This window comes from Eucyclogobius newberryi, unplaced genomic scaffold, assembly GCF_026437365.1.
Source record: "Eucyclogobius newberryi isolate DKJ021-1_F unplaced genomic scaffold, fEucNew1.0.hap1 SCAF_7, whole genome shotgun sequence".
NCBI lineage: Eukaryota > Metazoa > Chordata > Actinopteri > Gobiiformes > Gobiidae > Eucyclogobius > Eucyclogobius newberryi.
In genome coordinates, this window is record NW_027316389.1 from 17,893,295 (window position 1) to 17,918,846 (window position 25,552).

Sequence of the window (25,552 nt, forward strand, 5' to 3'; positions counted from 1 at the left end):
AAAACACACAGCTCAACGCACGAGGTAGAAACATACTGTATACTTTTATTTAAGTTAGTCATGGAGATGAACCCAACAAACAAACTGGTGCAACACGTACTGAAGAAGTGAACATAAATTACCAACAGTATTTTCCTTCGTCACTTCGTTCAGGTGAGCCGAGGCCACCATAACTCTGAGAAAGATGTTTTAACACTGGCCTGACGCGGTACCATGGCAACGCGCGTGGGACGACGGGGCCGAGGCGCCGAAAACACACAACACATTCTCGTCCACACAATTCCGTGGTAGTCGATAAAACGCACATCACATTTTAGTTTTCTCTTTCATTACAAACATGTACAAAGGTGGTTAGAACGGCGTTAGCGATGAGCGGTTCAGTGACGCGAGTGAGAAGACGCCGAAGCCCGAAAGGTGACAGTGCGACTTCTGTGACTGGGCTTCACGCGCACGAGGAATAAGGTGCAGTTCACGGCCTGACATCGTAGTAGGGACTGTACAACTTGGGTAGTGAAGAATAACTTCCTTACGTATACGCTTTTAGATTTTTTTTCTAGAATTACAAATGGTGCCTTCATGTGCCAGCCAATCTGAGGTAGAAAACAAAAGCGGACATGTCCTTTTCGCCTGCGGTTTGAGATGGACATTCTTCGATAATGAGCGTAACGAGCACAAAGAGCGAATTGTGAAGCCTCAAACGAGCTGTCCGCTGCCAAAATACCAGAGCGACCCGCGCCGCGCTCGCCCCCGCCGCTCCGCTTCAGACAATTAACCGACACTTGACAACGTTTAGAGATTAAAAGCGATGGTTTTCTACAGTGTCTTCATCTAGAACTTGCACTTGGGACGTCAAACCGTGTCAAAGGTCGAGAGCGGGCCTTCTGCTCACGGTCAACGTCACGCGGTTATTGCTTCAAAGCCGGCACTTACGCAAACATGAATTAATCTTTAGTGCGACGAGTGGAAACCAGCAGACACAAAAACGTCCGACAAAAAGCACCGCGACAGTAAAGCCACGCTGGAGAAGTGAGGCCAAAATCACACGGAAAGCTGGTTTAAAGCTGCACTACGCCACCTTTTACCACACGGGGCCACCGCCTGCTTGTCACTACGGTTATTGCTTTGCCCGGATTGTTCCGCGCAGCAGTTACAGGTCAGATCTGTGGAGAGGTGATCCCGCTCAGTGGCAGAATGCAAGTTTTTCATGGTATTTTTGCGCAATAAAGCAAAAACGATAAATATTTCAATGTTGCAGTAAGTACATTTCCCATAGATTTAAAAAAAAACAGTATAGTATATATAGATTAAAAGTTATAAAGCTTGCCAGTGGGCTAGTGTGTGGTAATTAATGACCACAAATACTATAATTTAGTTTAAAATCTGTTCTGAAAGTGTATAAACCACAAAATTATTAAAACTTTTAGCCACATTTTGTTTTTTTTAAACTTTAAAATCTTTAAAATCTTAATATTTGAACTTTTGGAAACGTCCATTGTTAAAGAAAGAATGGGAAATGATTGTACTTCCAGAACTACGGCGAGCTTTGAAAAGGGCAAAACCGCAGAGACGACAAGCGGACCCGTGACCAGAAAGCGTACATAGTGCACCTTTAAAAATAAAATCATGGACGGAATTTAAAACATTTTAAAAGAGGCAAAGATGAGAAAATCTAACAATAATACCTATTTTCCTGTTGTACACATTCTTTGGTCACAAAATAGGCCGAGGCAGAGCAAAAATGTATTCCACAAAGGCAATGTCCAGTAACAAAACACTTTTTTGGTTCATATGTACAAATAAAACGCAGGATACCGTGTCAAAGGTAAATCATTCAAAAACAATATGTATTTAAATTAATTGTACTTGCCAAACAATTCTGCTGGATTCTAACTTCTTTTAAAAATGTCATCACAGCCCCCTCAAAAAAAAAGTTTTTTGCAGGTAATTAAAACTGCATTGTGTTTTTATTTAGTGTCTACAGAGTTTTGAAATTGGTTTAATAATTTTTTCTGTCTGAAAAAAGTAGAAATAAAATACTAGACTCAATTTGCCTTTGCAGATGACACGATTTTGCGGAGAATACAGTAATTTCCACGTCCGCTTTTGCAGATAACTCATGGTGGGTGTCCCGACCATGTACAGCAGTCACTGATGATCCAACACTCAAGACAAATGGCGCTCATGTCTCAGTGTCGCCCCCCTCTGGCAGTCCACGGGAGTAGCAAAGGCACAAAAACAGATAAAAGACAATCCCACTGCTTTTTTCTTATTCTTTCTCGAGTTATGAAGTGACATGTGGGTAATCAGTATCGGGCCTGTCCTTTTATAGTGCACATTACTTTAAATTTGACAAAGAAACGTTACACTCTGCCCACCGGAGTACAAAAAGGGCAAAGTGCGGTGAGGTTTTTAGCCTTGGAGCTCCTCGAAGCACGTCTCGCAAACCCGTACGGGCTTTTTAGAAGATGGCGTCAGCGCGTTCCTCGACGAGCACTCGCCACAATATATGTTACCACAGTGTCTGCAATGGTGCTGCAAGAGAGAGAGAGAAGAGCAAACACATTTGTGACATTAAATCTATCAATATTGTAACTATGTGACAGGGACTATAATAATATGATTTTTTTTTTTTTTTCAGTCTGTTATTGTTGAACTATAAGTAGATCATCATTTTACATTTTTTTCTGATGTAAAACTGAGTGAGAATAAAAACATATCCATTAACTTCCTGTTCAACTGCAGAACGGATCCATTTCATCGTCCCGAGCAGCAAATTGACGTTGTTTTTCTTTTTGAAAAGTGGCTGTGAGACATTTTGAACCCTACATGTGTCAATCGGAGTCTTGGGAGTTTTTGGGCGAGGTTATGAGTTAGGTGGAACCAGAGCTCGAGCCTTGGTTGTAAGACAATGCAGGATTACTCAAACATGCATGAATCAATCCAAATAAAATACTGGTAGATATTAACAAATGCACTTTGTATGAATCCAAACTCCAAAATGTGTGCAGGAGAAAAGCCCTCGAGCTGAGGAAGTCGCTGAGCAGGATTTAACACTGAAGGATGTGTCAAACGCACAGAATTAGGCTCAATAAACTACACCTTAACCTCAGATGTATTTACTTATGGTTTTGGTGTTAATGTAAAAGGGACTAATGATGAAATTCACGTGGGTGCTATTGTTATTGACCCAATCCACATTTTATAAACTAAATGGATCTTAATAATGCAGCCCAAAACATCAAAACAGAACAATAGCTCTAACTGTAACAGTCCTTCCTATTTGTTATAAAAGTGTTTGTGCTCGTTTAGCCTTTGTTCTTCCGCCATCTGGTGGTGAAATTTAATGCGGAACCAAATAACGTAAAATTAAGTTTCTACCCGGACCTAATTTAGAGACGCACTTAGACTGCTGCGCGATGCTGCCACGCTACACTGATCTTGAGCGTGAGTAAAGAAAATTATCAAAGAAATAGCTGAAAAACAATCAAAGAACAACTAAGAATATAAAATAAGTCAAATCAAGGCCCAAACCAAGTAATTAGCCTCTTGTGGCTGTCAGCTCACGAGTTGTCAAGGGTTATCAAGAGTTATCGAACTTCTCAAGCCAAGAATAAACCCCGTTTTCTATACCTCGTTCCCATGCTAATTCCTTGAGGGTGCTACACTAACAGTTAAAAAAAAAAAAATGTTTACAATAAAATCATGCAATAAAAACAAGAAAACACCTTATAACAATAAAGTTAAGCTATAAACTATAAATACATGTTAAGAAAGGTTCGAAACAAGAAAATAAATAGATAGAATGAATAAATATTGTTTATAAATGTACAGCATTTCAACTAAATAAACACGTATTGAGTTACAAATTATAATGTTGTACTTAATCTGAACTTTTGAACGAGTCATAAACAATTTGAGGTTAAACTCTAAGCCCTGTCCATTGGGAGCGTCTTGCACAAATAATCAATAAATACAACACTAACTATCTTACCTTCCTAATCGTGACAGAAAACATTTTCCCACAGGCCATGCAGTTCTGCACCTCGCTGTCAATGGCCCACTTCCTGGTTAGAGACTGCGACTGCTTTATCTGAAATGCACAGAGTAAATGGACATTGTTGAAGTGAGAACTCTTGAGGCGTCTGAGATCTCTGACATCACTGGGCCCGTCGATGTGAAAGGAAAGTGGACAAAAAAAGACACAAAGTTCTACGACTTCGCTCTTATTTTTTCACAATAGCTTCAGAAAGACGTGATTGTTGCGTTGAGTTGAACAGAGTTTTAATCAATGATGAACGAGGCGAGTTGTGGAGCCAATCCCAGACTAATAACGATCAAGTTCAAACTTTGTGGATCATAACTCTGCAGTATACTTCTTTTGTATTGATAGAAATGTATATCTCGATAACAATAGTCAAACGCTATAAAGTCAATCCAATAGAAATGTGTCAAAACAAGTCTTTAGATGTATTAGTTGAGGTTTAATTATCAGACAAACGTGAAATGTCTGTCAAACGCGTCACAAAAATGCAGAAATATCCCCTCGTACACTTATTTTCGTAGCATTTTTTACAATTTTCTTTTCTTATCTTCAAACAACATTCACAATATCATCAAAATGTCATCATAGCGCCCGCTTCTAAGTACCACCGAGTTACCCAGGCCCCTGTCCCTCCGTCTTTTCGTATCCTTTATTGTCGTGAGAGGAACTGCCCAAACCTGGAGCGACTGGTTCTCGCGGCCCAGCTCCTGCATGGCGGCCGTGGTGTCGTCCACTTTGCGCCGCAGCTCCACCACTTTCGACTGCAGCTTCTCGATCTCGCCCTCTCCTTGGACGCACCTGCCACACAAACGCGCAGTTTAATGAGGCGCCGAAGGGGTTTCCTCGCCGTGACTGGGCTGAGTCCCACGGTAGCGCATGGTGTACCTGTAATCGAAAGGGGGAAAGAACCGGACTGGACATAAATGTACACGTTAGAGCAATTATCCATCTCATTTCATAGGTTGATGGAGGATAAATAACAAGGATTGTCTTTAAAGTGTTGATTGATTGTCAAAGTGTGTTATGAACTGGGCTGCAACAGTTAATTGAAATAAATGCGATTGCCGACCATTAAAATTATCGTAAATTGACTAAAAAAACGCAAAAACATTGGCAAAAAGGTGTTCCGTCATAAAGACAGTGGTAATAAAAAAAAATTAAAAAACAACACTTTATTCATGGATCTTCGATTTATAAGCTTTCAGTCATCATAGTTCAATATTTATTGTTTTTTTTACCTCAATGTACATGTTGAAAATATTCGCTAACGAGTCAAATAAACCAAACTAATTGAATGTGAAGACGTCATACTGCCAGAACCAGATATTCATATTGATTACATTGTACTTTGACCATAAAACAAAGGTAAATTCACAAATATTTGACCTGTCGATCTCCGTTTTGTTACTAGATCCATAAACAACAAAAATGGCCTTTCAGCATGATTCATTTGTGTTAAATATTATTGACATTTATATTCTTCAACGATCTAATCCAGCCAAAGCTCTGGGAACCTTTGCTGCTTTCTATCCTCTGCCCTAAATAAAAGCACTCTGAAATCTGTCTACACGTGGAATACTGTGCGTTTAAATGCATCTGCGCCGCTGTTCGCCGGACCGAGCGCTCTCCATTTCCCCCTCACCTTTCCAAAAGCGCCCGTCGCTCGTCCTGGTTGTTCTGGACTGTGGCCTCGAGAACGGCGATCTCCCCCCTCAGCTCGTCCGTCTGCTTCTCCAGTTCAGTGACGCGGCGCTGGCTGCCCTGACACTCTCGCTTCAGAGTGGCTACGTTCTCGTTCAGAGCCGTCACTTGGAGGCCCAGTTTGGCCTCTGCATCCTCAGCGCGCTTCACCTGCTCCTCTTGGGAACGTTTCTCTGCCGCCTGGAACGTCACACATTCAACAATCGAGTATCTGTGGTACCATGTGCTCGACAGAATAATGTTTATGCTGCAGAAAATAAATATCTAGTTTAATATCTAAAATGTATTGCATTAGAATGTTTTAATCTTCCTTACATGAGGTTTCGATCTCAAAGAGTTTTTTACCTGGTTAAAATAAACAAATATCAATTTGAGTAGTTTCACCGTGCAGTTTGTAACAAAGCAATAACCTCTAAATGGAGAGAAGCAGGTGGCGAACCCTCCACCCAAAACGTTACATAATAATAATAATAATAACTTTTATTTATATAGCGCTTTTCAGTGACCCAAAGACGCTGAACATAATAAAAAAGGGGGGGGTATTTACAGACAGGGGGGACAACACGTACAGAACACATTAATATACAGATAAAATGAACAAGACAGAAGAAGTAGAGAGAAAAAGATGGGGATGTAACAGGGGGTAGAAGTGTAGGCAATGGGGTAGAGGAGGCTAGGGGTAGGGGAGGTCATAGGCTTGGGTGAAGAGGTATGTTTTTAGGCGGGATTTGAATGTTGTGAGTGAGGGAGAGTGGCGGACAGGTTGGGGGAGGGAGTTCCAGAGTCGGGGTGCTGTTCGGGAGAATGCTCTGTCGCCAAAAGTTTTGAGTCGGGATGTTGGTGCAGTCAGGGTGAGAGAGGAGGAGGATCGGAGAGCTCAGGAGGGGCGGTGGGGGATGAGGAGGTCAGACAGGTAGGGGGGGGCAAGGTGGTGAAGAGCTTTGAAGGTGAGGAGGAGTATTTTAAAGTTTATGCGCTGCTTGATGGGGAGCCAGTGGAGAGAGCGGAGAACGGGAGTGATGTGATCACGGGACCGGGTGTGGGTGAGGACTCATAGTCAGGGCCGGTGCTAGCCCTTTGGGTGCCCTACACAGAACGGCTCAGTGGTGCCCCCATGTTCCCCCAATACATGGGGGTTTTGACTGTATTAAAACTATTTAATATACAGGCTATTTAATCCAATATTATGCTTAAATCAGAATCCTAAGGGTCTGGAAATCATATAATTTCCTGTATTCTGGTGCATTTTAGATGTGATATTAATAGCAACACATTATCATTATTGTTGTTATTATTATTATTACTATTATGAGGGCCCCCCCACAGTCCCTAAATGTCCCTGTTCCGCTCCTGCTCTTCTGCAGAACAGACGCTCTAGAAAACACTGCTATTGATGCATTTACAAAAACATGATTTAGACATTTGTAAAAAGAAGAAGAACCACTTTGGCTTTGCGCACGCTGCCAGCAGCATGCATCACACACGTCTTCTTGCTTTTGTACTTTTTCTATGTTTCTAAATGTGCTGCTGCACAAATATCCTATTCTGTCATTCAGTCCAAACTGCAAGAACAGGCTGGGGCCCCTCGGAGCACCTGATGCTCTACACACTGCGTGTTATGTTCGTAATAGGAGCGGCAGCACTGTACATAGTGCAACTATAAATAAAACCATTGAGCCATCTAGGTCTGTCAAGTAAAGACCTACTATTGTTTATCTTTTTATTTTTCAATGTATCTATGGAAACTAGCACCAATTGCAAATAGATTCTCACTCCAGGTATAAATAAAGTGACCTGATCCTCCCTGTCCTCCAACTAGACTGAAATAAAAAGGAACTTAAAATAGTGTATCTACTAAAAGCACACATTACTTTACATCTGTGAGGCGTTCCTTCACCAGGAATTGTGTTAGAACTCCATCTACTGGCAGCAGTGAGAATTACAATAGGGAAAATAAACAAAAGCTAGCTTGCCAACCAAAATGCTAATGCAGGCACACAGTTGTACATGAATTTGAAAATCAATTTGATGACAGAAATGCTCAGAATGAGTGATGATTTATGGAGTTAAAAACAGCACAGAAGAACTCGAAGCTCTAACTACCACATCACAAAACTTGGACATTTGGAGCCAAGAGTTTACGGAGTCAGAGAGGACTTACTAAACATTAGTATGAATGAAGATGCATACAACTCCAGGTGTTTTTGATGAGGGAATAATGTTATAACATGGTTAAAAGTGAAATAAAAGTACATGTTGTATAATATGTGCCTTTTAAAAGACTAAAATAGATTGAAATATTAATTTTGAGTGTATCCTACCAGTTGCTCGTGCAGAGTCTTGGTTTGTGCGAGCAGAGCCTCCTCTTTCTTGCTCTTGCTCTCCTTAGTGACCTGATGTTCTTTCTGTTCTTGCTGCAGAGCGCCCTCTGCTGCCTCCACTTTGCCCTGAAGCTCCAGTTTCTGTTGGATCAGAAGCTGTTTGGCCTCCTGCAGCTCCACCAGCTCCTGAAAGTAGAAATACAACAGTAATCACATTGTTATACAGGTCGAGATGGGCAATACATCCAATTATTGATAATACTGTTAATGTTGTTTTAAAATTTGATAAATTTTTCATCTTAAACTTAAGTTGTATTCTTTCAAAAAGACTATAGTGTAATATTTCTGAACTTTTGAGGGTTATTCTATAGTCCTTTCACATTTATCTGATAACAAACCTCAATTAACACATTTGAAGACATTTTAGCACAAATAAAAAAACTGCCAAAATATCTGTTGATTACTGTTATCGGATTATTTCAGATTCAGAAGGTGAATAGTATTTCAACAGAAAATAGTATTTGTAGTTCATTTTACATCTTAATAGCATAAATACCATTAAACAATAAAATATAATAGTTAAAAGTCGCCAATCTACAGGTAAACAGATTTATAATTACCTTACCAAAGAAACACAGGTACATTATACAGGGGGCACTCAGGAGTGTGAAACGACACTTAAAAGTTTTGTTTGTCTTGAGACAAAACAAACTACAGTACAAAACATCAAAACATTGCAACCATGACAGTCAGATACAGATGTCATTTTCAGAAGTCAACAATGTACTGCGGATTCATTTGGCCCAAACGCTGACGACTCATGTGGAATCATGTCTGTGACTCACGTCTGATAACTGTGAAACCGGTCACAGTTGGTATGAAATAAACATTCAAGCTTGTTACATCAGCACTCCGGTTGCCCTGGTGAGGCTGTTGTTTACGAGGACAGACACTTCATGGCCTCTGCAAGTCTCACCTTCTCCATCTTCTCCTTCAGCGTCTTTAAATCCGTGCTCAGTTTGCTGTTCTTCTTCTCTAAGGCACCTTTTGCTTTGTTTAGTTCGTCGATTTGGCTCTTCTCCTTCTCCATCTCGCACTTCATTTGAGCCTAAAAAAAGAAAAAGATAAAATAAGATAAATCAACGAGTGACGAGTGTACAAGGTCATCTTCACAGACCATTTGCTTGTTCTGCTCTTTCAGCGCTTCCTCCTGTTGAAGGATCCGCTGCTCTCCTTTGGCCAGCTCCTCTTCCAAAGACTTGCTGCCAGATTTTAATTCCTGGATTTGAGCCTCTAAACTCGTCTGATGAGTCTGGTTAGCGGCTGATTCCTCTTGCGCCAACTTTAGCTTGTCTTCTGACATCTGTAAACAGAACAAACAAGTCACCTCGATGTAAGGCCGGCAAAATGGAGAAAAGAAGACAAAAAAACACAACCACAATTTTCAAATATTAAAAAAAAAACCATTTTATTAAAACAAATGAATTGGCTTTAAGTCTTAAAGTCCAAATGACACATTAGACTACACTTTTAAGCAAAACAAAGGGAATATAATTACATTCAAGATTTGCCATTTTGGTGACATTTATTATGTTACTTCCTGGTTTGACGTGACCAGCAAATATGACATAGATAGAGGTAATTCCACAACTGTTACTTAGCAACCAGATACTAAACAAGGGCCAAAATCCATTTAAATCATACAATATTTATAATTTGACAAATAATTACATCTGATAACACCTTTATTTTGTGAAATGATTGTTTAAACAGTCATTAAAAAGTTGCATGCAAATTTCATCTGCGTTTTTGATGGAATGGCGCTTTTTGATGACATCACAGAGGGACGTTGTAGAACTCAGAACTACTTCCTGTAATTTAAAATTTTTATTTGTCAAATTTTCTTCACAAAAGAAAAAATATAATAATTATTTACCACAGGGACTTGCTCATCAAACAATATCATAATTAGAAAAAACACTAGAACCTGTCGTATAGGCTTTAACTTCCATAACATAAAGAAGACAGAATTTGACTCATTAGTCCAATTTATTCTTCCACAGTCTGAACTAAGCTCCAAACCACACGATTTTACTGATCTGCTGTAGATCTCTGAATTTACAAAAACCCAAAGCTAATCATTTGAAACAATAGGATCTCAATTTGATTAAAATGTGAGCTCAGCACTATTTGTAGCATCACTAAAACACCATTTAGATGTATTTCACGCTTTAAAAACCATTGAAAGTACAGATCAAACCTCTAATCTTCTACGTAGTACCTTTAGGTCTTGTCGCAGCGCAGACAACTCGGACTCCTTCCCGTAGAAGTCCGACTGGAGCTTCTTCAGCGACTCCTGGCTTTCCTGTAAAGACGTGTGAAGCTCCGCGGCTCGGCTCTTTTCTGAGGACAAACTCTGCTCAAGGCCTGACATCTGGGACTTCAGTTTCTTCACGTCTTCTCCCTGAAAAGAAACATGTGCACGATTTGTAAAATCTAGAGAAATGTGCATCCCTGAGTAGAATTATGTGGAAAAAAACACTAATAATAATACAACGTGGAAAACAGTACATTGTGGAAAGTGATGAAACGTTTAGCACAAAGATTCACTGTTTTGCTCATTTTCAGAGGATACAAAAGTGCATTTTTCGTAGCCAACATATTGACATTAACACTTAAAACATACATAAAATAAATGTGCTTGTGCGGTAACGATGAGGTCCGTTTGTAACAGTAGTAAAAACCAGAATCAGTTTTATTTTACTGTGTAAAATTGCTTTTAAATTTTACTTCACAATAGTGTATGAAGTGTAGTTTGTTAGAGCGGTAACCTTTGCATTATGAGGTGTTGTTGTTGTTGTTGTTGTTGTTGTTGTTCTGTTTTATTACTTTACTGCTTTTTAGGTGTTGCAAGTGATCATGTGTCAAACGGCAGTGGAAAAATAAAAGAGAAACATCTAATACAGCCGTGGGCCTTTTTTCTTTTCTTTTCTGCAGCTCTTTAATTTAACGAGATTCTTTGCTTACCTTTTGTGCATCGACTTCCTGTAACTTTGCCACTTGTCCTTTCATCTTCTTGAGCTCTTCGTCGAACGTCCCCTGAGCGGCCTTAAACTGGGTCTGCAGTTTCTGGATGCTTTTCTCTTTGTCCTTTAGTCCCTCCACAGTCTTGGTGCATTGGTCCTGTAACGAGCTCAGCTGCTCTTTCCACTTCTTCTCCTCCTGAAGTTCGGAATAACAAAGGCTTTGTAAAATATTGATCCAAGGTTTTCATCATTACATTATATGTTTGAACTCATTACCTCTTTTGTTTTCTCCAGCTGCTCTTTTGTTTCCTTCAGTGTTTTGGAAAGAGCCTCATGAGCTTTCATTAGTTCCTGTTTGACCTTTTCACTGTTCTTGTCCTGTGGAAATGTGTTGTTGTTAAATAACTCCCTTTAGCAATGACTTGTACAGCTTGTTTTTGCACAGTATTTTAATCAAACTAGTATATTTTGGTATATTATTGTGTTGTCACAATATATAATAAGGAACAGGCGTAATACTGGATACCAAGTTTGATACAATGATCATAAAAACAAAACCCTTTAGACGACATAATGCAATTTTCAACACAAAATATTACAAGTTTCTTTTATATTAACGTGTAGTCTGATTTGAATAAAAAACATTATAAACCTGGAAATTTACAATGTTTATGTGATTGTTTTCAGTATTGATACTAGTTCAAATTAGTACTTTTTAAAAAAATAGTATCTGGGTATCTTTTTACAGCCCGACTTTTAGTAAATAATGTTTTGTCCTTTATTTTATCTTTTGCTCAGTCCTCTTCATATGTTTGCACCAAACAGCCAAAGCCCATTCCGTATTGTGTTCACAGACATGTCAATAAACCTTCTTCTGAATCTTAAAGTGACAACATACATTACATTACACTTTCTGAGGTTAAACTTGCCTTCTCGTCCATGGCTGCTTTATGGTTCTTTCTCTCCGTGTCCATCTGACTCTGGGATTCTTTGAGTGCCTTGTTAGTTTTCCCGAGGTCCTCTTGCAGTGACAGCAGCTCCTTCTGGCGAGCATCCCTTTCCTGCTGAGCCTTGAGCAGATCTGCGTTCAGACCCTGGACCTTCTTCTCTTGCTCCGCACGCTGAGTCTTTCCCTGCTGCGCCGCTCGGTCCAGGTTCTGCTTCAGAGCGCCGTTCTCCTGCTCGGAGCGCTCAAACTGGAGCTGCACTTCAGTGAGAGCGGCCGTCCTCTTCTGTAAGTCCTCTTGGAGCGTTAGAGCCCTTTTCAACACAAACAAATACCAGTTTAACTCAGATACAAGTGGGGGAAAGGGATGTTGCAATTACACAATATTTACACACCAGACAAGAGTGAAATCTTGAATTCACTTTCATCTACAGTGTCTAATAGATCACCATGCCTCGAGTCTAGTATGTGACCACCAAATGAAGTATTAAAGGTCTTCTAAAAGGACTAAAGATGGAAAACAACCTATTTCTCCATTAATTGAATATGAGAAACTGTATATTTTCTAAAAGCTGCTTTATATGTAGTATCTTATGCAAAGCAAACTAAAATAACGCAAAAAAGGTCAAACTTCTGATGAAGGTTGAATTTTGACCGGCGTATTACACCAAATAATAAAGTGTTTGGATTCATACCTTCACGTATTTATCTTTGAAGGTGTGAATGTAAAATAAAGTGCTTGTTCTCGATATCGCTTAGCTAATACGTTACCCTGCTTTTTCCTTTTCCAGCAGCTGATGCAACTCCTTGGCCTTCTTCTTCACCTCGGAGCCTTCTTTCTGGATCTTCTGCACTTCTTGACGCGCCTTGTCTCGCGCGGCCTCCACTTCGCTGACCTGCGCCTCCAGTTTCTGTTGCATATCGAAGAGAATACGTTCAGAACATACCAACGGACTAAAGATATTTCACGCGAACCTTTTTGAGACCCTCCAGCTGCTCGACGCTCCGCTCTGAGGCCAACAGTTTGTCTTTATATTCCTTCACGGTGGTTTCCAGTTGAACGCACTGCTCCTTTCTCTCTTTGAGCTTTTGAATTTGCTCCTCAGCCTTTTTCTGGAGTTTGATTACTTCCTAGACAAGGCAGAGAATGAAAAAACGGACAGAAAAAGGATGAGAAATTGCATATTATGTTCAAATATCTCCAGAAAATATCACTTTTTTAGTTCTTGTCCCAGAGGAGCAGATAAAATATGAGTTAAATCCTATTAAACCTGTTGCTTGTCCTGAAGCGCATGTTGAGTGGTCTCCAAGCTGTTTTCTAGATTGGCTTTTTGTGAAGATTTCGCAGCCTCCGTGGACAACAGCAACTCCGTCTTTGCCTTGAGCTAATGACAAAAGTAAAACATATTTTTCAGACTTTAAATCAAAAATCGTTTGCTGTTCAGGTTTGCCCTGAACAGCAAATCTAATCGTGACTTGTACCTGTGAGTCTAGCTGGGACGCCTTCTCCCTGCCGTCTGTGAGCTGCGCGGTCAGCTCGGTTACGGAAGCCTCCAGGGTGTGGGCGCGGTCCTGTGCCGTCCGCAGCTGGGTCTTCTGCTCCTGGATCTGCTTGTGGAGGTTGTCCTGGGCTTGCTTGTTGCTCTCGGACTGATTCTTCAGCTTGTCTGTCAGCTGCGTTACCTTGAGAGAAAGAATCATGGACGCAAAATCATCATTCGGATAATCGGTTAGTAGATATCTGCGAGCTAATGTCTGTGTAACAGTAACAGCACCTGATTTCATGCCAGTCAAATGTTTATTCTGCATTGTAATTACATACTTAAGACATGATATGAAGCAATGTGTATGGAATATGTGGGAAAGGAAAAAAACTGTTAAATACGTCTAAATATTTGGTTATATTTTAGATTCAGATTCCTCAAAGCAGCTTCACTTTGCTTTGTAGATAATTCAGCAAACACATGACCTTCTCCCAATGAGCTTCATGTTGAACTTACTTAGAGTTCAGTGGCTAAATTGAAGAATCTAATTTATAAAACATGTTTTTCCCCCACACTTTTCGTTTATTGCATTCCCTGTGTTCATTCGTACTTTTGACTCCTTCAGTGAGAATCCACAATGTAAATAGTTCTAACAATGTGTGTCTAAACATGTGAATTATAGTGTTTTTGTGTTAATACGTATTCTGTAAATATGACACTGACTAAAACTATTATTAAAAGACCCATATTTGAGTATAATCATTGGCTGCCAGCAGTATTCTTAATCTGTACATTCATTGAAATAAAATCTTTCGAATATTGTAGTAAATTTGTCATAATTAAAGGGCATGATGTCATAAAAAACAAAACAAAACTGAAAAAACTGTATCACTAACAAATGATAGATTTTCCCTTGTGCGTCCATAAACTCTGATCTAACGGTCTTCTATGCTGTCGTAGCGGTCAGTACCTGTTCCTGCAGCGCGTGGTTCTTCTCTTTGAGCTGGTTGAGAACAGCCGTCTCTCCCTCTCCGGCCTGTATCTTTGCGCACAGATCCTCTCTTTCGGTTTCCAGTTGACTCATGATATCTTTACTCTTCTGCAGCAGCGCCTCGAGATTCTGGATCTTCTGGTCTTTATCGCCGATCTGACGCAGAACTTGCTCCAGGTCATTCTACGAGCACCAAGAACACATTCATAAAGTGACAAGATGCAGCATGAATTATGAGACTTTAAGGTGCACAGCGTTAACTTTTCTGGTGGGGGGTCTGCTCGTCTCCATGGAAATGTTCTCTAGTATGGCATTAAACGTATACCATATTTTCCAGACTTTTTTCATAGTTTTAGCCGGTGAGCGACTTGTACTACGGAGCAACTTAAATGTGATATTATTCATTATTTTCACTCTGACAACTGCATTTCACATGGCAACCGCAAGAGGGCGCTCTAGACTCTAAGCGACGCAGAAGAAGAATCTGCACTTCCTCTACCTCCGGAGTTTGTGGAGTTGTTTAGAAGTGACACAGAGGAAGAATAATTCAATGGATTTAGTGATTTGGGGTAAAACTGATGCTTTGGTAAACTTGTTTAAAGCATGTTCTTTATGCTATAGTTATCTGAATAACTGTTAATATGTTACGTTAACATACCAGACACTTACCACAGTTCTGTCTGTGCATCATGTAGCTGAAGGTGTTAGCGTTAGCATACGTACACCTATTCACCATGTTCTCTAATCTGTTATTATTTTAAACTGCATTTTAAGATGTTCTTGGTCTTGGATTTGATCAAATAAATTTCCCCCAAAAATGCAACTTATACTCCAGTGCGACATATATATGTATTTTTCTTCTCGATTATGATTTTTTTTTGGGCTGGAGCGACATCTAATCCGGAAAATACGGTACATTTTGCATTTACTTATTACAGGTATTTTTTACTGCTCGAAAAGACACGGCTCTGACCTGGTGCCATCGCATATACTCACTTTGGGTCTACAAATGTCCGTGTTTAAGACCATAGCGGACAAAGCCATGACATCTCCAGGGAGCCCAGCAGATCCTCCACCAGCAAAGTTACACAGTGCACCTTTAACACCGGAGCAAAGGGTTGGGCCTGAGAAGTACCTGTGCCTCGCGGAGTTTGCCGTTGGTGTTCTGCTGAAGTCCCTGAAGCTCCTGATGCTGCTGCTTGGCCTTCTCCAGCTGGTGTTGCACATCCGTGTTCTTACACGCACTTTCCTTTAACTGCGTTGCGAAACAAGTCGATATTTCTCATAATTCTTACATTACATATAGACGGTCTTATGCCACCTGACGTCTACCTGCTCCTCTGCGCGGGACAGCTTGAGTTGCAGATCCGCCGCCTGCTGCTCGCGATCTTTCAGTTTCTCCCCGGACAGTTGCCTCTGCTCTTTTAGACGTCCTTGCACCTCGCCCAGTTGTCTTTCCGTTTCCAGCAGTTTGGCGTGCAGCTACGACAGAATCGACGTGTCAACATTATGCACTTATTTCTCACCGCGCTTGTGTCTAGTTTCATGTACCGTCTATGTTGTTTCTACATTTGAGAGGCGGTGTGATGACTGGCAGTTGACTTTAGCCCACAAAACGGTTGGAAAGTCAAAATGCCATCATCAATATTGCGTAAATATGGCCATGTCTGTCTTTTAAAGTATTTGTATTGTTTACTATGGGGCTCAGAGAAGGCCTTAGTTTTTGGGGTATTTTTTTATACATTGACCTTTTACCACGGAGAACTCTTCACGCCTGGAGATGAAGTGTTCCTCTTTACCCTTTGTTCTCAATAAAAAGCCAGTGTTTATAAAATATATTGCGAAATCATTATTTAAAATATTATAATATTATTTATTTTAATCTTAATTTCTAATCGTCAAGGAGCTTTTTGATTGCGAGCTTTAAAGCCAATACTTTCACGTTATGTTCGTGATCATGAAATTCAAAGATTGAAAACCAGATTTAATTTGAATGAGAAAAAATAAAACTGCATCGGAAATTGTGACCCGTTTGTTTCTTTTGTTCTTTTACGTACAATATTGTTACAATGAATAAAAAGCAGTATTAATCAATAATTTAATTTAATTACCCATTTAACTTTAACTCGCCCAGTATGTTCACAATATGTTCCCAAAACATATTGTTCTGTTGATCATTTACTGAACGATGAGTAACTAAAGTAATTATCTGTGGTCAGAGAAGCCATATTTACTGTCCTCAAACCGCTGTGACACTCGCTGCAGGAGTCACTTACCACCATCACGTGTAGAAAGCGGGTGAATGTTTTCATGCAGAGCGAGGATGCATGGTTATTGTTCTCATTACCTGGCTGATTTCGGTCTGTTGCTGGGCGCCTTGGCTCTCCTTCTCCTCCCTCTGGTGTTCCAGCTGCTTCCTCTCGGCTTTCACCTCCGCGTGCTTCACCTCCAGCTCGGTGACCTCGCTCTTCAGCTTGCCGACCTCCTCCGCCCGGTCTCGGAGCTCGTCCTGGGCTTTCTGCAGCGAGGCCTCTGCGCCCACCGCTCGCGTCTGGAGCTCATGGACCTCCATCTCTCGCTCTCGCAGACGCTCCTCCGCGCCCTTCTTTGCCGCCTTCTCGGCCGAAAGTTGCTTCTCGACTTCCTGGTGCTCGCTTTCCTTGCGCGTCAATTTTTCCGACATAAGCTGAAATAACAGTTAAATTGAATATATATATATATATATATATATATATATATATATATATATATATATATATATATATATATATATATATATATATATATATACATTTCTAATATGGGCGCTGGAGTAGAGACATTTATTTTTATGATGTTTTTTCCTTCAATGTCTCCCTTATTTAGTTTTATTTTGTCACCTTAACACATTCGGAAATGCAGTCTATTGCTACAGAAAAGAAAAACGATGATATTTTTATGCCATTTAAACAATAAACTCTAAGAACTCACCGCTGCGAATTATACTTTAAAGTAGGATGGCAATCATTGGATGTGAGAAGACAGCACTGCATTTTGTTTATTCATAAAGCTCTCACTGGGATTTTGATTTTATTTAACAACTTTACTTAACATCAGATATTCAGGAGTAAATATGGAGCTTTTAATGAATTCAAAGCACTTTTAAAGGATTTTCCTCAGTGCCAGTGCGCTTGCTTTAAATGTTTTTTTTCCCATATCGTGTGTTTCTTTATATTTATTTTATGGAATGTTTTATTGGCATTTTATCTGTACATCTTGTGTTTGTTTGTATAATTTGTATCTGTGTAAATGTTTTACACATTTCTAAATTAACCGTATCTTAAATAAGACATGGGCAGCCAATTTCATACTAAAAATAGCACAAAAAGCCCTTAAAAAAATAAATATAACTAATAAATTAATAAATAAATAAATATGAATTATTTGATCCTTTACAATTCAAATGTTAACTCCCCAAAACTTGCGGGGAAAAAAAAAAAGGCACATAAAATAAACGCTCTGGCCTCTAAATATTTTCCACCAATCACTAACTGGACAAGTTGTAAAACAAGTTGTGTTATTATCACGACCAAGGCCAAGCACCAAGCAAAAAAATAGTAAAATAATAATCAATATAATCCTTGACTTGAGATAGTCATCATCTTCTCATTATCAGTTGTTACGTCAATCATTTTATTTTCTGTACCGTTGACCATTTAACTCCACCGCCCTCCTTGTTCCATGTGACAAACGCTATAGAGAGAAGAGTCACGTCACTTCACAAGCGCTCTCAAGACTAAAGTGCGCTGTGGTATGTCATCCTCACAGGACTGGGCTCCTCTGTGTTATGTACGGTGCACGTCTGGGCATAAACCATGCGGTGCAATAAAACAGACAGGAGCTATGAGACACAAATGTTGTTAATAGCAGAGCGGCTGCTAACTAGGGACCGTGACAGAGCATCTGGTAAACCTTAGCTGGCACGCGGCCCGACGCGGCAGCTGGACAGCAAGTGTTTGGAGTCCACGGTTCTACCCTTTAGAGAAGTAATGCGCCGCTCTAATCTTCGGGATACAAACCTATAAACCCTCTATTGATTGCTCACCTGTCCGTTCTTATCCCATATCCTCCGCGCCACCTGCTTTTGTCTAGTCTGCGCTCATAGGATAAGTATAGGTGTCGTGTTAGTTTTCGACCCGAGGTGAAGTCAGGGCACGGCCAAAGCTACTCGCAAGTCCCGTTCGGCGAAGTTAAAACCCCCGGGCGACTGTTACTACTATCCAGTCTCAATCGAGAGAAAGGACGATGCCGTTATCTGAATCCGGAGCTGGCGCGGGCTCACGTCCCCCCTCTGCCGGTGGTTTAATTACAAAGTCGCACGGGATTCTGTCAATTACTAAAGACGGCCGATGACAGAATGGCATTGTTAAAAGACTGAACGACACAAGGGACAGAGGAAGGCCAGGCGGTTTGTTAACAGTGCGTACGGGTGCTCAAGATGGCGGTTATGTCTATTTATAAACTGTTCTGAATGCTCTTTTATTGTGTAGGAAACTTTAAAGATCTAGTATTGCGTGCCGAGGGAAATCCTTAATGATGGACTGGGTGGGACTGGATGTGCCTTGGAGTTGGATCGCGTTTTGTTGGATGTCATGAGCTAGTTGTGTGTTTCTTTTTGCGTTCCACTTGTCAATATTTCATTGAAGACTCTCTGCAGTGGATGCAGCGCTGTTTAGTAACACGGAAACCAGCATAAAACAAATACGGCATTGTGGGATGACAATCGATAAATGCACTAATGTTGTGCTTTTTGTGTTTTTTCCTCGCTGAGAAGGAGGGTCTGGCGCTGCTCAGGGATAGTTCTCCATTTGCTTGATTCCTGCGAATGTTAATCTGCTTGTCTTTATTGACCAATGACTGTTTCATTGTTTGATTTTTATAACTTTCTGCAGGTAAAATCAACACTATTGTGCAACCCTGTGTGGCGACTGCCGTTTGTGATTTTAGGCTTTACGAAAAAGGAAATTGAATGAATGTGAGTGTTTTTTTTTAAGACAAACACTGGGTCAGGATTAAACTTTTGGATTCAATTTTAGATGAGAGCAAAAGGGGGGTTAGAGAGACGGAAGGACATACAGTAAACAGTTGGAGCCAGGACTCGAACTTACGACAATGCTGGACCGGTTGCACCAGGAGCCAGGCATACATACTTAATCATGACACCTTTTTTAATAAAGTCTCTGTAACTTTGGCCGAAAACCTTTGTAGAAAATACTAAATACTCTAAATAAGGGTGCGTTCACACTTGTCCTGGTTTGGCCCTGGTTTGCGCCGAGTTTAGTCCCGATTAGACCTGATTTGATCCCGTTTCTAGGCCTGGTTTAGTCAAGATTTACTTCTGATTATTACCAGTTATGCGATCGCACGGTAAGAAACAAGACTTGATTACTCATTACCTGGTTTTGTTGCTGTAAATTATTCAGGTTGCTCTGTAGCTCGTGGATCTGCTGTGTGTACACGGCCGCTTCCTGAGGCCCTTTCTCCAGTTCGGCCCTGAGCTGGGATATGGTCATCTGCAGGTAGAAGTAAAGATACTGATGCATTCAAATTGCAGAGGGAGGAGTCCACGAAACGCACACAAGATTTAACTGAAAACAAAACAATATATGTACGATACCAAGTTATCAAGTACGTAAGTAGGGCTGTATGATTTTTCACATTCTGAATTTGGAAGTAACATAATGCGCCTGTGCCACAACTTAACATCACGTCTTCTTATGTTCAACCAGTTAACACTGCCGTTCAGACCTCTGCAAACATGTTCTGAAAGGCGAGGGATTCTAGTCTAAGTTTAGCTGTCTTCTCTCAAATGTCAGCGCTTTCCAAAATCGTGCAGCCCTTCAATAAACCCAAAAATAAACACTTGAAAAGAAAAATAACCCGACGGAAGCTTGTTAAAACAGGTTTACCTCCAATTTACGTATCTCGGGAAGGAATACGGTACGTGAAAACATGAGGGAGAAGGGTGAGGAAAGAGAGACAGACAAAGGTAAGTTACAAAAGGTTAATTCTACAGCGGAGCGCAGATCAGATGACACATGGAGACTTGAGGGCGGTTCAAGAGCAGAGGGTCAAGCAAACTAATGGAGGCAAATGATTTTAACTATTTAAAACTATGATTTAGAATGAATATGACCTTGAGCTCTTAAATGAGTGTTTATTTATTTTTTGGCAATTTTGTTACATTTTTAAGATTGCCGCAACAATCAATTGGATTATCATGACTAATCGGCTATTAATATAAAATTGTAATTGCCTTTTGGTAATCATAGTTGTTAACTGGACTACACAGACTTGACAAAATGATGAAAAACCTTTTAAACAAGAACAGCAACATTATTGAATAAAAATGTCCAAAACTAATAAACCATTTCTGATTTTCCTCAATAATACATTTACTATATATTCATTAAATCAAATACATACATATTCTATATTTAGAAGTCTTCGGACACCAAAATTCAACCTTTATTTACTTTAAAATGCTTTCAAAACATCCCAGTGTACAGTAAAATAATTGTTTGACGAGTCGACAGTAAAATTATTCTTCTTATTCTTCGTCTGCAGCCTTATCTTTTAAAGTAGACGGTTGAAATTAACTGAATGAAATCACCATTATTTGCTTGTTTGGTGTAACTCAGTCCTAGATGATGAAACGCACCTCGGAGGACCTGTAGTTTGCCTGTTTGGTGTAACTCTGTCCTAAATGATGAAACGCACCACGGAGGTCCTGTAGTTTGCCTGTTTCGGTGTAACTCTGTCCTAGATGATGAAACGCACCTCGGAGGACCTGTAGTTTGCCTGTTTGGTGTAACTCTGTCCTAAATGATGAAACGCACCACGGAGGACCTGCAGTTTGCCTGTTTGGTGTAACTCTGTCCTAAATGATGAAACGCACCTCGGAGGTCCTGTAGTTTGCCTGTTTCGGTGTAACTCTGTCCTAGATGATGAAACGCACCTTGGAGGACCTGTAGTTTGCCTGTTTGGTGTAACTCTGTCCTAGATGATGAAACGCACCTCGGAGGTCCTGTAGTTTGCCTGTAGCTGCTCGTAGTGGGTCCTGAGGCGCTCGGACTCGTCCTCTCGTTCGCGCGTCGTACGGTCCATTAATGTCTGCACCTGCACCAGCTCCTTCTGCAGCACCTCCACGTCCTCCACGCCGGGACGCTGCAGCTTTGGGGACAAACGGAGATGTTTTATCAACTTCAACGTCGGCCTGCCCAGGGACTACAGGTGCTTCTTAAGGTTCATGTACACTGTGCACTGTCCCAGTCTCGTTACAAAAATAAACTCAAAATAAACTAGATAAAGTGCTAATACAGTGGGTGCTTATGTCATTATGTGCGTGAATTCTTTACCACAGTATTTAATTTCATAAAAGTGCAGATGTAATAAGATACAATGTTTACACTTCAATTTGAAATGTATTATTAGGGATGCAAAGGAGCAAACACATAAATTGTGTTTTATTTTAAGCAATTGAATGGAGTGAAAAGGAAAAACTTAATAAATGTAAGTGTTTTTTAATGTAGATTTTTGTATTTTGATTTGAAATGACAGATTTAAAATGCATTGAGATCCTTTCAGTGGGGCTTCGACATTATTTTTAAGTCCAAGAACAAATTAATTAAAGCGTGACATGTTTATGACTTGACAAAATAGTTTGAAATAAAAATAACTGTACCAGTTCAGTTTGGAGTCTCTCATTCTCCCCCTTCTCCTTCTGCAGCTGTTCAGAGAGTTTGGTAAGCCTCTGGTCAGCGGCCAGTCGAAGGCTCTTTTCCTCATCGTACCTGGATTTTATGTCTGTGATATTCAACGAAAAGAATTTCACAAGATTCTGATTAAAAAGAATATAAGTTACTATTATAGCAGTATTGTAATAAGGACACTGAAAAGATAAAAAGAGTTGAATTAAGAAAATGTCATCTTGAGAAGATTTTTCACTTAAATTCACCAAATAAACAAGACTGGTCATAAAATGAAACAAGAAAATGCATCTTATCACACGTAAAATAAGTAAAACAACTTGTTATCGCTAAAATAGGAAAATAAACATAAGAATAATTAAGAATAAAAATACTCCTCAAGGCAAATCTGCTCAAATCAAGGAAATGTTCTTAATTTGAGTCATTTTATTTTAGATCACTTTGCAATGGAAAAGCAGTAAATAATCACAACACATAAGGTGTACATTTCTTTCTGTTAATAATGGTGTATATTTACTAGCATGTAAACATTGATGAGAGCGTGACAAGGCCAAGCAAAATGCGTAGAGACTTACCCACTATCTCCGTGGCCAGCTGGGCCGCCTTCTGCTCAAACAGGTCTTTCATCTGTTTGATGTTGAACTTTTCTGTCTCTGCTTCATTAAGTTTCTTTTCCATAGCTATAAAGGACATTGCTTATTAGTCAATCACGCAGCACAAATCCTAAAACAGGCAAATCGACACAAATGTCATCTCTCCTACCAGCATCCTCAGGCCCATCGCTCTGTGGAACAAAGATAATCATGAGTCAGCCCACTTTTGATACAATTACATAACACTCATGACTGAAATCATTTTGTATTCATTACTGGCTTCAGTTGTCCTTGAACTTTGTCTAATTCTTTCTTCAGCTCTCCAGAGAACCATCTTTCCTCCTAATAAAAGAGTACATTTAATCTATGTGCGTTGGCAAAACATGGGCAATTTCACACCGATTAAAAACAAACGATACCTTAAGAGATGCATGCAAGTCTTGAACTTCTTGTCGCAGCATTGTTAAGTCTTCTCTGGAAAAAGAAGAATGAATACAATGGAGTAGATACAGGTGATTTTATGTGAGTTTCTTATAGTATATTGTTGTTATTGTTGTTACCGTGTGGGGGCCATGTGGGCAGGGAGGTCCCCGGTGTCATGAAATAGCTCATAGTGTTTGAAGAGCTCCTCAGCAGTGTTGTGGGCTTTCATGCACTGAGGACAGATGAAGCCCTAGACAAAAAAAAATACACTTTAGAGGTCTTATTGTTCATATGTTTTACAATCATTCTTATCCTCTTACAACATTATAATGCATTACAATGTGACAAATATATCATATCACACTACTGGAAATGTTATTATTATGTAATATGTAACACTGTGCGCATTGACAAACTGTGTACACAAGGATACCTCCGAGGTCTGGTTCTGGTCGTGGTTCTGGTCTGTGCTGGGCTGCTGCTCTGTCTCTGCATTCTGGGAGCCTCCTTTCCCAGGAGTCTGAAGGAAACAAAAAACATAAAACAAACATAAAACATCAAAATCTGTCAACTGGCATGACAAACAGACAGGCGAGGAAACCAACTGGAAACATGTTATTGCTTAGTGTGTCCGTGATAAATACTACAACTTAACTTTATTACACTTGCGGGAAATATGTTATTATTTCCTTCTAGTACCATAGGTTTTTAGCAGTAGATAGTAACGTTTTTATTGGTGTCGTACTGTTACTGTTTACCGGGTTTCAATATGTTTGCTTAGCGTGACATGTTCTGGAGCAATATCTCACAAATCAAAATGTGTTATCGTTACAAGCCTTGTTATAGTCCAAATATACTCTGATGAATGGTCCTGTATTCATTACGAAGAAATTATTCACCCAACACACCCAGTAGTGGTTCCAAAGGTCAAAACAATAATCATTACAGAAATAAAACACACGCATTTAGTAGATGACAGTGAACCATTTGCGCGAGTGAAATTGTACTCTACTAACCAAACATTTTATAGTTTTTTTTTCACAGATAATTTTTATGAAGGGAGGAAAATGTCCTGGTTTGACATTGCAGTGCATCATGGTAAATGTAGTTTGGTGCTGTGCTAGATTAGCTTGTGTGCTCTATTTACCCCCACACTTGGAAACCCATGCGACAAAACACGGGCAAAACAGTTTAGTATGACCTTGTCTTCAATATATGTCACATTTAAATACTGATAAACGTGCTTGAACCTTTAATTGACGTCTACGACATTGGCTGAGACGTCAACATTAGATTAGCATGTGAGGGGAGGACGATTAATTATTGCTGCTGCTAACGTGGATAACTGGTGAAAATGTGTTTTTACTGATTGTTTATCTACGGCAGTCGTGCACACGTGTATATCGGCAACTACTGACAAAAACACAGCTTTTAGAAACGCCATAATTGAGAGTTAAAATATAAAAACCCTTCCTGTTAGCGGTGGTTGCTAACTAGCTTCCCTACCCTGGGTGCGCTCGATTTGTTTACAACGCCGCGCTGTACCGCTCGTTCAACGTATTTCTCCGTGGTTACCGCCCCACCGCGACACGCCGCATGCAAAACCAGACAGCGCCACTATATAAACAGGCCTAGGCTCTTCATAAAAACATGATAATTTCAATAAAAATGGCGCTGTCGAGATTATTTTTAACGCAGAGGCTTACCATTTGAAGTATTCGTCTGAGCATTGTTCTGTTTGTGCTGGGTCAAGTCCTAAATCCGAGGGTTTGGCCGATGTAAAGTTGAGTGTCTGTGGACGAGCACCTGACCAGACTCCAGCAGCAGCAGATGGGCAGGTCAGAGGAGGATGGCTCAGCACATAACCACCTCTGTGCTTACATTTTAAATTATTATCACATTATTATGGCCAAACTAGTCTGCTGCGAACAGCTATGTGTACATGCTCGCCAAAAATCGTATTTCTGGAGTTATCAGATTATAGAGAACAGTGGGTAATCAGATAAACAAATGATTAGATCTGATTATTGCTGTGTGTTTGCATGTAAATGTATGTGATCATGTGTCAAGTGATCAATGCATTTTAAAGTGCAATGAATAAAACTGATGCTTGATGATGCCGGTGTTGATTAGAAAAATGATGCCAAAAAGAAAGGTAATCGAATGTGTCAAAGACAAAAAAAGAGAACATTGAAGTGTTAAAAGAAAATCATCTATTATTCTACAGTAGTTGTGTTTTTTGTACCCAGTGTAAACAGACTGACAACTTTCCAGACA

General features: G+C 40.0%; 1 protein-coding gene across 2 annotated transcripts; it reads right to left on the reverse strand.

Annotated features, from left to right (window-relative positions):
- Positions 1 to 2,272: 2,272 nt before the first annotated feature.
- On the reverse strand, positions 2,273 to 25,130 carry eea1 (early endosome antigen 1). Of its 2 annotated transcripts, XM_072434524.1 has the most exons (30): positions 24,982 to 25,130; positions 23,709 to 23,795; positions 23,413 to 23,525; positions 23,272 to 23,326; positions 23,129 to 23,194; positions 23,022 to 23,043; positions 22,835 to 22,939; positions 22,235 to 22,356; positions 21,568 to 21,723; positions 20,460 to 20,474; positions 19,947 to 20,063; positions 16,859 to 17,197; positions 15,844 to 15,993; positions 15,647 to 15,766; positions 14,491 to 14,694; positions 13,519 to 13,719; positions 13,308 to 13,421; positions 13,012 to 13,167; positions 12,808 to 12,947; positions 12,020 to 12,350; positions 11,367 to 11,468; positions 11,092 to 11,286; positions 10,346 to 10,528; positions 9,242 to 9,427; positions 9,041 to 9,172; positions 8,065 to 8,250; positions 5,685 to 5,923; positions 4,720 to 4,840; positions 3,992 to 4,090; positions 2,273 to 2,532 (listed from the first exon to the last, which is right to left on the reverse strand). In XM_072434524.1, exons 1-30 carry the CDS (start codon positions 25,003 to 25,005, stop codon positions 2,410 to 2,412), a joined length of 4,203 nt encoding a protein of 1,400 aa, XP_072290625.1. In that variant the 5' UTR covers positions 25,006 to 25,130; the 3' UTR covers positions 2,273 to 2,409. The 2 variants fall into 2 exon arrangements, with proteins under 2 accessions (XP_072290625.1, XP_072290627.1); XM_072434526.1 differs by lacking the exon at positions 20,460 to 20,474.
- Positions 25,131 to 25,552: the final 422 nt, after the last annotated feature.

Excerpts from the sequence above, each read along its gene's own strand:
- eea1 (XM_072434524.1), bottom strand. The coding sequence starts at position 25,005 with ATGCTCAGACGAATACTTCAAATG. Across the intron at positions 13,422-13,518 it reads CGTCCCAGCTAGACTCACAG|CTCAAGGCAAAGACGGAGTT; the intron begins GTACAAGTCACG and ends TTTTGTCATTAG. Across the intron at positions 12,351-12,807 it reads CTGGAAAAGGAAAAAGCAGG|GGCTCTAACGCTCCAAGAGG; the intron begins GTAACGTATTAG and ends TGTGTTGAAAAG.